Here is a 13,682-nt window from a genome sequence, read left to right as displayed (position 1 = left end):
TCATACACGACGTCGTCCTCAGATTGTAAATGTTGTGGATTTGCTCTCCAACACACCGGTGTGCTGTACTAGTAACGAATTGGCATGTTGTGTTTACGTGACAAACCTTACAAATTGGCTGTGTCGGGTGGTGGGGGGTTTAACGACACATTTATATTTACGCGATCTAACCCAAAAAAAAACTATACTATAGAGGACAATGACTTTTACTGCCACTGTCTTCTGCCGACAACATAATGCTGCAGCAGCCTGCAAGCCCTGTAATTTGCGTTGGCCGTCGCCAATCCAACTAACCACTTTCCATTCTCATACCTGCTTAGCTTCTGTGAGATTTGGTCAAAGGCAAGTTCAACACAATCCCAGGAAATATGGTCTCAAACAAAAAAAAATAGCACAGGAAAAGCTGTACCAGCCAGAGGTATGCTGGACAGAAACCATTGAGTTGGCTCGTGGGGATAGTGCTCTGGCTTGTGTTGACTTAGGAGACCTGCATAGCATTAAGACACATTCCCCCATATGACGTGACACATACAGATAACGCGGCTATCACGTGCTAATGGAAGATGTGTATCTTCACGTTGGGTGACCTTATAATATCAGCCGTACATTTACAGTAAACAACTACCCAGTTTCACAAAGTAGATGATTAACTGTTGAATTACAGCATTATGTATCCTTAGAATAAAATAATAATCTGCAAGCAGAGTTTGAATGTGTTGGCACACGTTCAGGCAAGAATGAAGCATCGCTTTCAAAATTGCCCAGGAAATTACAAACTTTGAGCAAAACCCCAATGCATGCCATTCTTGGAGGAATTTAAATTAAATCAAACCACTATTCATCGCACTTGCAGAGTAGTCTACAATCACAAATCACGCCATAGCAATATGCAAACTGTGAGGTTTGATTTGCGGCTGTGTACTGTATTTTACCGTCATGGATCAGAGACAGCTACACCAACGTAGTGAAAATGAGGATGGCCTGCACGCCGCCACAGGAATGTGGAAATACCACTGCTCGCTCAGCTCATGCCAATCGAGCACAGTAACACTCAATGCTTACTCGACCACGGAAATACCTGCAGGAGCAATACTGTACCGATCTAGTTTTGAAAAACTGTAACTTTTTCCTGTTTAATAAAAAAAACACAACTGAGAAGTGCGCACGATAGTGCAGTTTAATTTGCTCTCGTCAAGGTAATGGGTTAGAATGACTGGACAACCGGATCTACAATCTTGAACCTTGTCGCCGTATTTCCGATTACTGTGTAAGATGTTATATTAGGGGTATGACAAATTACTCTACTTACTATAATTCATTTCTTACGATTTTTTCATGTTTCGTGAAGTCTACTACCCGATATTTTTCACTATATAACCAAGGGGTAAATAAGTATCCTAGAACTGAGTGAAATCTTACATTTCAAGGAATATTTTGAATATCAAAATGATTGCATAATTTTTTTACCCGAATACAACTTGTTTGAGGGGAAAAAATCGCATTGGTAAACCAAAAAAATGCATATTAATTATACGTTAGATTTAATTCACTTCATGTTAAACAAAGCACTGTAACTGAATACATTTGCATATCCTTCAAAACTATTTCACAAACCGTTGTATTAGAACACAACAGTAACATCACACATCTTCACCCATGGCTCAAATAATTCTGGATGAAGGCCTCCCCATAAAGTTGCTATCTCTCGTGGCATTACGATGCCAAGCTCATTCCTTGCGTACATACTCATCTCATCATCTCCGCGGTGGTCATTCCATGCGGAGTTATCTCCTCTCTCTTGGCCGTGTAAATCTCCTTTCTCTTGGCTGCAATTCCGTCACCAGTGTCATCGATCGGTCACCGTGCCTTTTAACAAGAGCCCCACGCTTCTCTCAAATGAATGTCTACGATTTGCATATCGTTCCAAGCCACGTGCTTCTTGTCATCAGTGTCATTTAAAACACTCGTATATGCCAAGCTTCTTTGCACATGCGAGGGAGGGGTGGAGAAGGCAGCCAAGAGGGACCGATATTTAATCCTTGAACCAGGGCCCATGTCAACCACGCTACACCACTGTGACCCACAGACTAGCATAGTAATCCGCAGACTCACACCCAAACACATACACAGTGATAAACCAACTGAGAGACCCAAAGACTAGCATAGGCACCTATAGACGAGCATAGGACTCTTAGACTTAACACTGGACCCAGTCAGTGGCTTAGGTATCGACTGTGTTTGGAAGTGCAACTGGTGCCGGGGCCTACATGCCGGAGGGGCACACGCGCTAGGCTGGCTGTAAAGAGGTAGGGGAGGGGAGGGGCGAGCCCATTCCATTCCTTGAACTCGTGCCCATGCCACGTGCCTCCGACTTCCTCTATTATCGGTGCCCTCTGCAGTTGGGGGAGGCGAAGAGTTCAAACCAATGACGAATACAGCACATGTCTCTGCTGTAGTCGAAATACAGGGGTCGGTACGCGTTGCCCCCACAAAGTTGATGTTTTAAGCTCGTTGGAATTCGAGCAGGAGACGCCAACAGGTGCGACAAAGCCACCCTCAAGCGCAAGCTTCTTGTCAGTTCTTGGAAGTTAAGCAGAATGATCCCCGATTAGTACTTAAGACGGGAGCAGCCGCTGCATTCGTAAAACTGTACACCGCACTCAACGTGGCGTTGCAGGCCAGATGGCGGAGTGGCAATAGATTGTTGAATCAATCTGTGCAAAGTTTTTGAGTGTTACCTCCTTGTATGCATGGTGGGTTACGCCCGGTTTTCTCTTACATACTCACTATCCTGGAATTTGCCAACAATCCCAGAATTTTAATATGTATTTATACTGGAGGAAACCGATGAGCTATAAAGTTATTTTTTACAGATGTCCAGGCAGTCCCCCTCCCCCCCGCCACTGAAAAGGAGTCTTCAAACTGGGTATATTTGCAGGGCAAATAAAGGACAATCAATATTATAATGGTTATGACCACATCTCTCCAGGAAATGCGCCCAATGTCAGCTCAGCAAACTACAGCTCGGACCAGTCTTTGGGTTGTCGTGTTGTAAGCGGCATGACATTTAAATTCCGAGAAAGGGAGACAAGAATGGAAAAGTGTTTTGGGAGACGTGGGGTTTGCTTACTTAATGTAGAAAAATCGGCGAGTGTTTGCAGAGGTAATGAGGAAGTTCTCCGAGCTGGTTAAACGGAGAGAAGCCTCAGAAAATTCTAGAAAGGGCACGAGATGTGAGCTTGGCATATTCTCAAGAGGTAAAAACTTAAGAAGACCTGTAAAGTGTCAATTCGCATTTTTTTCTAAAGAATATTATTGTAAGTCATCATATCACCCGAAATTTTCTCCGTTTCGGAAGTAGGAATGAGTCTGGTTATTGCTTGGACGGGTGATATGGCATGCACTACTCAAGGCAGCTACGCCATGGGCAGCCAGGGCAGTGGGAATGCAGCAAACATTATTATTGAACTGCACTCCTATGCCCCCCCCCCCGACTTTACAAAAGTTAGTGACTCACCAGCGTGGTGAGGTATGGTCAAAGAGCCTGCACCACGACCCAGCGGAGCTGTAAATGCACAATATCACATTCTATGGGACCCTTATTGCCAGTGTCAAGATGGGGAAAATATAGACTTTACTATTTAACCGACAAGACTGCAGGTGTTAAAATGTTCAAAAACCAAATAGACATCTATTATCACAAGGCATGAAGTCTGCATCAACCATCACGCACAATGTTATTATTCTAGTTTCCTGTATCACAATCATCCAGCAGTGGCTCGCGCCTGGCCATGACGACAGCGGCAGTAACTTAAGATAAGTCAATCGCGTAAGTGGCCTTTGCCTGGTGGGATGGAGATCAGACGGTTGTTTTATTTGTATGTTAGATTAACACGCAGGCTTTCGCGACCAATATCCATAACACAGGGTTTTTGTGGGTTAGATCGCGTAAATATTTAACCCACAAAAAAACTGTATTATATTTGTGTTATTGGATCGATTCGTTTGCCTTTCGTGTACTTTGCACTCATTCTAACATTCTTACCAACCAAAACCCCCATGAACCTTAGCTGGTAACATCTGTAGGAGGGGGTAGAGCTTCACAGCTCATCGGATTCCCCATCATCCTCCTCCTCCTTGTGCAGCCGAAAATTCGCGATCTCGTGGCCGCGTGCGCATGGCTTGGTGGGCCCTCTTCCTGACGGCGGTGGCGGCGGTGACGTCATCAGCGTCCGCGGCGTCAACGAAAACATTCACGACCCCTCGCTCGCTCGCTCGCGGCGATCGTTCGCGGGCCGCACGTCGGGGTCGTTCACCCTTCCTTTACACTTCGCCGAGCGTTGCCTCTCTTCCACAAACACCTCACCTTTGGAGTAGAGACTTTCCGGAGAATTGAGGTCCATATCCGTGCCGAGCAGAGGGATGAAATCAGAAGGCATTGTACGCCGTGCGGCAGCGTCGGCGCGACGTTCACGCCGATTGTCTTTAAACCTCCCCTCAGAAAAAATAAAATGCAAAAATTAAACTGAACGCACGCTAAAGAGAGATATCGCAATTAGCCCCGTGGGGTGAATAAATTACGGCCGAGCAATGATGGGCGGGCTCTGGGTATTGTGTTGGCTGCGTCACCTCACGACGCTCGCTGAGGGGAAAAAAATGAAAAAAAACTCGCACCCCCCTCACCCACTACCGAATAAATATAAATACCAATGTCGCTACGTTTGCTATGATTATTGTCCTTAATATGACGTAAATATATAAAAACAAATAGAACAGCAACAATGAAAAATTGAAGCACGCGCGCGCTCTCAGTCGTTTGGTTCGGGCGGGAGAACCAGGGCGCGCGCTGCAGGCGGAGAGCGGCGCGCGACTGCGACTCCCTCTCCCTCGCTCGCACACTCTCCCCCCCGACTCCTCCCCCTCTCTCTCCAGCTCCTCCCCCTCTCTCTCCAGCTCCTCACCCTCTCCCTCCCTCTCCCTGGAGCTCCTCCCCCTCTCCCTCCCCCTCTCTCTCCAGATCCTCACCCTCTCCCTCCAGCTCCTCCCCCTCTCCCTCACTCTCTCTCCAGCTCCTCCCCCTCTCCCTCACTCTCCCTCCAGCTCCTCCCCCTCTCCCTCGCTCGCACACTCTCCCCACCGGCTCCTCACCCTCTCCCTCCAGCTCCTCCCCCTCTCCCTCACTCTCTCTCCAGCTCCTCCCCCTCTCCCTCACGCTCCCTCCAGCTCCTCCCCCTCTCCCTCGCTCGCACACTCTCCCCCCCGGCTCCTCCCCCTCTCTCTCCAGCTCCTCCCCCTCTCCCTCACTCTCTCTCCAGCTCCTCCCCCTCTCCCTCACTCTCCCTCCAGCTCCTCCCCCTCTCCCTCCCTCTCCCCTCCAGCTCCTCTCCCTCACTCTCTCTCCAGCTCCTCCCCCTCTCCCTCACTCTCCCTCCAGCTCCTCCTCTGCCTCACTCTCCCTCCAGCTCCACCCCCTCTCCCTCACTCTCCCTCCAGTTCCTCCCCCTCTCCCTCACTCTCCCTCCAGCTCCTCCCCCTCTCCCTCACTCTCCCTCCAGCTCCTCCCCCCCTCCCTCTCCCCTCCAGCTCCTCTCCCTCACTCTCTCTCCAGCTCCTCCCCCTCTCCCTCACTCTCCCCTCCAGCTCCTCCCCCTCTCTCTCCCTCCAGCTCCTCTCCCTCACTCTCCCTCCAGCTCCACCCCCTCTCCCTCACTCTCCCTCCAGCTCCTCCCCCTCTCCCTCACTCTCCCTCCAGCTCCTCCCCCTCTCCCTCACTCTCCCTCCAGCTCCTCCCCCTCTCCCTCACTCTCCCTCCAGCTCCTCCCCCTCTCCCTCACTCTCCAGCTCCTCCCCCTCTCCCTCACTCTCCCTCCAGCTCCACCCCTCTCCCTCACTCTCCCTCCAGCTCCTCCCCCTCTCCCTCACTCTCCCTCCAGCTCCTCCCCCTCTCCCTCACTCTCCCTCCAGCTCCTCCCCCTCTCCCTCACTCTCCCTCCAGCTCCTCCCCCTCTCCCTCACTCTCCCTCCAGCTCCTCCCCCTCTCCCTCACTCTCCCTCCAGCTCCTCACCCTCCCCCTCTCCCTCCAGCTCCTCCCCCTCTCCCTCCCTCTCCCTCCAGCTCCTCCCCCTCTCCCTCACTCTCTCTCCAGCTCCTCCCCCTCTCCCTCACTCTCCCTCCAGCCCCTCCCCCTCTCCCTCACTCTCCCTCCAGCTCCTCCCCCTCTCCCTCACTCTCCAGCTCCTCCCCCTCTCCCTCACTCTCCCTCCAGCTCCACCCCCTCTCCCTCACTCTCCCTCCAGCTCCTCCCCCTCTCCCTCACTCTCCCTCCAGCTCCTCCCCCTCTCCCTCACTCTCCCTCCAGCTCCTCCCCCTCTCCCTCACTCTCCCTCCAGCTCCTCCCCCTCTCCCTCACTCTCCCTCCAGCTCCTCCCCCTCTCCCTCACTCTCCCTCCAGCTCCTCTCCCTCCCCCTCTCCCTCCAGCTCCTCCCCCTCTCTCTCCCTCTCCCTCCAGCTCCTCCCCCTCTCCCTCACTCTCTCTCCAGCTCCTCCCCCTCTCCCTCACTCTCCCTCCAGCTCCTCCCCCTCTCCCTCACTCTCCCCTCACTCTCCCCTCCAGCTCCTCTCCCTCACTCTCCCTGGAGCTCCTCCCCCTCTCCCTCCAGCTCCTCCCCCTCTCCTTCACTCTCTCCCCGTCCCAACCCTCACATAACCCTCGCGATCTCCCCACCCCCTTCCCCTCTCGGACTCATTGCGCACGCGCGTGACTAGAGAGGGGCGGGGCTTATTGGGGAGGGTGGGGGTAGGGTGGGTGACGCGTTTGTGGAAGTAGGTGAAGGGAAGGGGTACGGGAGGATGTGGGGGGGGCGCTACGGGTCGCGCGCGGTGCCAATTTCGCAGTAATTACGAAATGCGCCCACGTTGCTTTTGCGGGCGATGGTAATGCTACAATAGACGCATGCAGCGGAAGTCCCAATGTCTCTTTTGTCACCAGACCGTGGCAGCGGGTATCGGGGCTGCAGCTCTCCGATGCACTCTTGTTGGGGCGAGCAATGAAACGGTTGTGTACAGGACATCGCTTTTTTGCCAGTCCACTGCGGGTCCGTGTGGTTATTTGGCGATGGATTGTCGGGTAATTTGATGGCTAAACGGATGGATGAGTCGGTGACTTAATTCGATGGATGAATGTGTGGGTGATTAGATTGATAGATGGGTGGGTGACTGGATGGATGAATGTGTGGGTGATTATATGGATAGATGGGTGGGTGACTGGATGGATGAATGTGTGGGTGATTATATTGATAGATGGGTGGGTGACTGGATGGATGAATGTGTGGGTGATTAGATTGATAGATGGGTGGGTGACTGGATGGATGAATGTGTGGGTGATTATATGGATAGATGGGTGGGTAAAAGGATGGATACATTTGTGGGTGATTCTAGGAAATAGATGGTTGGCAAGATGGATGAATGCGTGGGTGACTTGTCGGAGGGGTGGGTGGCTGGACGGGTGAGGAATGAGGTGGACAGATGTTGGGCGCCACGGCGCGTCACGAGCGCCACCTGCTGGTAGCCTACGTTAGCTGCGTATCGTGGCCCTGCGTGCATTGCGATTAGACATCTCAGAATCATACATCTTGAGACTGGAGGAATCCGATGATCTATGAAGATCTTTTTCACAGATGTCCAGTTGACATGATTGTAAAAAATTATCCCCTTTTAACATGCAACGATATGTTACCGTGACGGTTTAACGTTTTAGCCAAGAAACTTCTCCAGATTTTCATAAATGTGAATCTATGGCCAAACCAGCCGGAATGCTTCCCAATTCGCCAGATCGAGCTGAATGCCAATGTCGAGGTCTGACAGCCACAAGGACGCTCCAGGAGAGAGTTTGTGTAGTTTTGATGCTCCTCCGTTGAAAGAGCAGAGCCTGCAGTGGATTACTAGAAATAATAATTTCATTTTCTAGAGCGTCATTCATGCAATTGCATCCCACAACGCTACACACCAATTATCCAGTTCCGTACACAGGGAATAAAAAAAAAACCCACTACTTAGAAAATATAAAAAAAACTAATTTATACGTAAATAACGATAATTTTTGTTCACATAACAGGAAAAAAATAATCACAAAAAATAAATTACAATTTTTAAAAATCAGTTTGGTCTTCATACCCCAGACCACGATCTCAACATTTCTTCAGATTTTGGAGAACCTTCATAGGAGCGGTGGTGGAATCGCCACAACGCTATACGTCAGTTGGACAATAATGTAAATATGCTTGGTTCTTTTGGTAGAGTCACGTAGAAGGGAAATAATAAAACAATAACAATATAAAACAATACAATTTTCTTGCTGTGGAGTTCACACCCCATGGTGATTGCTTGTGTTGCAGTCGAAACGTCGTGAAAATGTAATTGTTTTATATTTTTATTATTTTATTATTTCCCTTCTACGTGACTTCACCGAAAGAACCAAGAATATGAGTCCCTGCAGTCACGAAAGCTTTAAATTAAATAATAATGTCAATGCTTATTTTCCAGCGTATGCCAGGACAAACAAATAGGCCTCGAGTTCCATAGTTTGAGTTGCATGAACACAATAGCACTGCTGTGGATTGTCTTTACTGCATGTGTCTCTATGGGTTTACCATAGGCGCTACGGTGGCGAGATGTTAACTGGTATACAGGAGGTCGTGGGATCGATCCCAACCCTGACGCCTGTGTATTTGGGAGTTTGCTTGTTTTCGTGGTTGTGTGGACTTTTCTCTGGGTCCTCTGGTTTTCCCTCCAAATTTAGAAACATGCCTTTGAAGTGCTATACATGTCCACATTATAAGCCACTTCATTGAGCTTTCATTTGTGACCAGGTCACTTCTGAAAATGAACTATATAGCTCAATTGGGCCTTGCCTGGTAAAAAAAATCTTTGAATAGTTTTTTGTTTATAGGATCCATAGTTTTATTTGCGCAATCACATCGCACACGTGTGACTTGCCTTTAATTTCCCGCCTTTGAAGATGTGTGCACATCAGCCTGTTGATGATCAGCTGCGATCGATGGTTCCACCCCAGTCTTCGAGGAGCAAGGAGGAATGTCAAAACCGGGTGGCGTGCGATTGTTTGCGTCTCGAATGAAGCGTTAATTTTGGACGCCCGCCGTTGTTCCACCGCTCGCCCACAGCGTTTCTCCGCATCTGGGTGAGATTCTAGGATGGCGTGAGGACCATCCCAGAGGGGGGGGGGGGGTCGGGACTCGAGTCGGCAGGTCTTGCTTGCTGGGAATGTTGTGGAGTAACGCCGATGAAAGGGGTAGGTGGTAGACCAACGCAATCGGTGCAATTCAACTTCTTAAGAAATTAATGCCCCAACAACAATAAAACCGAGAGCACGCAAAGTCACAGCCGGCAGGGCGCGTGCCAGGTTGAAATCAATATCGGTGCATCCGCGACATTGAACGTGTCACTTCACCCACGAGCTCTGCAGCTCGTGGTGACTTCCCAGTCAACGTGCAACGTTGAGATAACGTTGAGACAACGTTGGCCAGAATCAGAAGTTTATTTCCCACCGAGTGAAACCCGGTGAGCTAAGAAGCTCTTCTTCAAGGGCGACTCGGCCAGGAGACTACATCAAAGCATTCCTCAATTACGGATTTAGAAAAATGTAATAATAGCAATTGTGTTGTAAATTAACATTTACACTTGTGGTTTAAACGAGGACAAAGATGGCAGAATGGAGATGTCGAGAGACGAAACTGGGGCTGTTAGACACTCCGGGGCAGCTGCTACATGAAATGCGTTCGATCCAAATTGTGCGAAATCTGGGAACTATGAATCGGCATATTCTTGGGTCTTTCGGTAAAGCCACGTAGATAGATCAAATAATAATAATAAATATGCAAAAAAAATAACAATATCACGACGTTTCGATCGCAACACAAGCAATCGTCATCAGGCGAGAATATTTGGTGGGAGCGCTGCTAAGGGAAGTTCTAAAGGTTTGGGATGGGTGTAGCCCAAGGGTCAGTGGGAGCGGCTAGAGATGAAATTTGCATGTTAATGTAAGATCGGGTAAATCTTGACAAACGAAGCTGTGGGGGTGGCCATTGTAGTGAGAGAGATTAGCATGTCAATGTAAGAGATTTGCTTGTAAATGTAAGCTCGGAGAGAGCATCGCCACGTGGAGGTGGACAAGGATGGCAGGCCGCTATTTACTAACACAGCTAACGGTGGCCGTGTTGGTGAATGTAACTCAGAGAGTTGAAAATGACTGCTAACAGGTAGGTAGGGAGGGAACGTCACAGCCAGTTATGACCTAAACTGGTCAATAACGTCCTTCCAATGATTGCTCAGTTTGTACCCAGTTTTTATTAATAGGCAATCAAGATGTACGTCACAGATGTCCAGGGTTGTCCCCACGTTGTCCGCGTTTTACGTTCACTGGGTTTTATGCTCGCATTGTCGAACGCTCGTCACCCACACCCCCCGCTTTCTCCACGTCCTCTTTTGGTCGTGTTGTGGTGGTTTCTAAAAAAAGACTCGATTTCACGGAAAACACGGCCCCGCGTTTCCTGGACGCTTCCCTGCATTCCACCGCGAGAGACCAAGAAAAAAATCCCAACAAAACAGAAACGCTCCTCCCACCCACGTCCCAGAAACGACGTTCAGACCCCCCCCTGCCCGCCCCACGTGGCCTTTAAGAAACTGTTGGGGGAAAGCGCCGTTCCCATTGAAGGTCAACGCAGCACGAGGGGGTTGTGTGACCAGTAACATGCCCGGCCGCCTTAGTTTCCCCAGTGATCACGTGGACACACTGCACTCGGTAGTTGTTGAAGGCCGAGTCAACCTAGGGGAGACCCAGGACCGTTTCACGAGTGGGAATCAAACTCGGGTAGTTGGCTTCATAGGGCAGTGCGATAACCATTACACACAAACAAATATATTATTTCACACTCATATACTCTCCATCTGCGAGACTGATGGTAACATAAAACAAAGCTTAGTTTACTAGGTAAAGCCCACCGAGCTGAATAGCTTTTTCAGAAGCGACCTGGCAACAAATGATAGCTCAACGAAGTGGCTTATAATGTGGACATTTATAGCAGCCAATTGCTCTAAACGCGTGTTTCTAAATGGAGGGGAAACCCCGAGGGCCCGGAGAAAGATCCACGCGACCACGGGGAGAACAGCAGGCGTCAGGATCGAGCTCGGCGTCAGGGTCGGGATCGTCTACAACCTCCTTGTACACCAGGCGAGGTAGTTAGCATCTCGCCACGGTGGCGGTTGATTCAATTCACCGCTCCCCGTGCCACGATACTCCAGTCTCCCGTCCATGTGGAGAAGAAAACCACGAGGGAAGAATCCCCGACACCATCATCGATTACCGAAGCAGCAGCAATAATAATAATGACACCGAGGCGGCAGCTCAACATGAAACAGTTTTATTTTCCTGAGAAAATGTACAAGAATGCACAGACGGACGGCTGACAACAGCACGCCAACACACTCATTAACGAGCCCTGAACATCAGGAAAAAAACACGCAAACACACCTACAGGCGGCACACACACACCACCACTACAGGCGGTGCGCGCACACCCCTATCAGGCAACATACACGAGAGGAACACGCACAACTCACAGGAACACATCCATTACAGGTAGCACAAACCGTACAGGCGCGCGCACACACCTGTACAGGCGCGCGCACACACCTGTACAGGCGACAAACGTGTAGGTGGGGCACCCTTACAGGACCACACGCGTGCAGGTCGTAGGCAGCACACCGGCCTACAGACACCTGTGTGTAAGTGACCTTGGAAGAGCGCGGCACCCAGCGACTCAATGTAAACAAGACCTGAGTGGTTCTATTCTTACTCCCAGTTTTGCGCTCGATTTTTTTAACTTAAATTTTTTATTAAAGACAATTCACAGGCCCACAATAGCCCACCACCCCTCCCACAAGCCTGTGTGTGCAACAAAAGATGCATAGCCTCCCCCTTGCTAAAATCTGCACGGACAATAACATTAAAATGTACAGGTCATTTAAATAATCTCTAAAGGGACTGCAATAGCAATCAATACGCGAAGGAAATAATCGTAATTCGTAAATCTATTGCGCACACACGCACATCCCCAACGACCCCAAGTCAAGCTGCTGGTGCTAGTGATGTTGGCGAGCACCTATTGGAGGACAGAAAGTTCAGTTGTGCCTCCGGAAGGCTCGACACGGTTCAAGGCGAGGGTGTCCGCCGATGCGCTGCCGCCAGGAATCGAGATCGGGTCATACCGCTCGGACCGTCGTGTGTTTGTGAGCGTATCACACACACAGCCGCACAAAGTGTCACACCCAGTTTCACACACACATTAAGAATTGTACTTGTACAGCGACACACACAACAATGCCTTTAGACTGTGCAACTTTTGTTCTCAGTCACACGCGCACACACACACACAAAGAGAATGCCTTTGAAAACTGCACGTGGGAGCGGAGTGCCGGGCTCACGGCTCCCTCGTGCCAATGCCTTAGCAGCCACCACCACCACCAACCACGTAGCCCCCGTGGGGTGGGGGGGGCTTCCGTCGCGATTTAATTGCAATGAACTCGGCGACCGTTGGGGAGAACTTGGATTTCTCCGATCACAATTGATGGTTGAGCGCGAGGATCTGCATTACATTATTTTAGATTCGTACACGTCATTGCAGGCGCTATAACACCGCAATGTCATAAAAAAAAATCTCCATTGAATCATGAGCCACCCCTAATCGTCGTGGCGATCACAATGGGGGGGGGGGGGGGAGGAGAAAGCTAGAATCGATGTCGTGAAGTCAACCAATTTTGAAAATTAACCACGAGATCACCACAAACCTCGGGTTCTTGCCGTCCCGTCGCATCGCCTCGGCACGACAGAGCGAGACGGTTCAAGACGCTCTCCAGCAGACCGCCCCTTCCCCCCACCACAGCTGCAGCACGGCTCTAGAGCTGCCAGCCTCACCAGCCGTGCTGAACAGACCCCTTTGTCCACTGCCACAGAGCCACGCCAGCGCGGGGTAGTTTCTGCTCCCCGCTGGTTATTTAGAACCCAGTCATGGCCAGACTATGCTCGGGCTTGCCTCCTCACAAGGCTTCCCACTCGGAGCCCAGCAGGGCCAGGGGGGCGGGGATAATGGTACGTTTGCAGCGGCGTGCGCGAGATGTGCGTGAGATGTGCGCGAGATGTGCGCGAGATGTGCGCGAGTACGGGGTCGAACGCAGCACCGCCATCTACCCCGTAACTCGAGTTGTCGTCAGCACGGCTCGGCTCTGCTTCTGCAGTGGAAAAACCACCCGGCGGATCCCGAGCCACGCCGGGCTGGCTCGGCACAGCCCCGGCTCGAAAGCGGAGCGGGAAAGGGGCGGGTCCAAACTGTGTCCACACGCAAGCGACAACGGTGTCGAGCGAGCCTGGGGCTGCCGTGCAACACGCTTTCGTTTCGCCGTCCGGGGGTCAAGTCTCGCTCAGAAAGGTCACTCGGCCGCCCTCCGACAGAACAGCAGAGTTCACGACGAGAGAGCTTTTCCCCTTTGTCATCTTCTTCAAATCGCTGGTTTAAAAAAAAAAAAGTCTCCGCATGTAATTGTTGAAATGTTCGGAACCGCAGGGCGCCGTCGCCGTCTTCCCTGGTGGTGAGATGTGCACCCTTCGCC

At 50.6% G+C, this 13,682-nt stretch overlaps 1 protein-coding gene across 4 annotated transcripts in view; it reads right to left on the bottom strand.

Moving 5' to 3' along the window:
• Nucleotides 1-4,882, bottom strand: part of NFAT5 (nuclear factor of activated T cells 5) — a 56,717-nt gene extending 51,835 nt beyond the window's left edge. For all 4 annotated transcript variants that reach the window (XM_078601818.1, XM_078601820.1, XM_078601819.1 and 1 more), the window contains exon 1: nucleotides 4,367-4,882. In XM_078601818.1, coding sequence (XP_078457944.1) covers nucleotides 4,367-4,439 — 73 coding nt within the window. In that variant the 5' untranslated portion in view covers nucleotides 4,440-4,882. The remainder of the gene's footprint in view (nucleotides 1-4,366) is intronic.
• Nucleotides 4,883-13,682: the final 8,800 nt, after the last annotated feature.

The sequence above is a fragment of the Lampetra planeri genome, chromosome 17 (assembly GCF_965212315.1).
Source record: "Lampetra planeri chromosome 17, kcLamPlan1.2.h2, whole genome shotgun sequence".
Lineage (NCBI taxonomy): Eukaryota > Metazoa > Chordata > Hyperoartia > Petromyzontiformes > Petromyzontidae > Lampetra > Lampetra planeri.
Note: the sequence above shows the minus strand (reverse complement) of the source record. Positions and strands in the feature narration are given on the sequence as shown.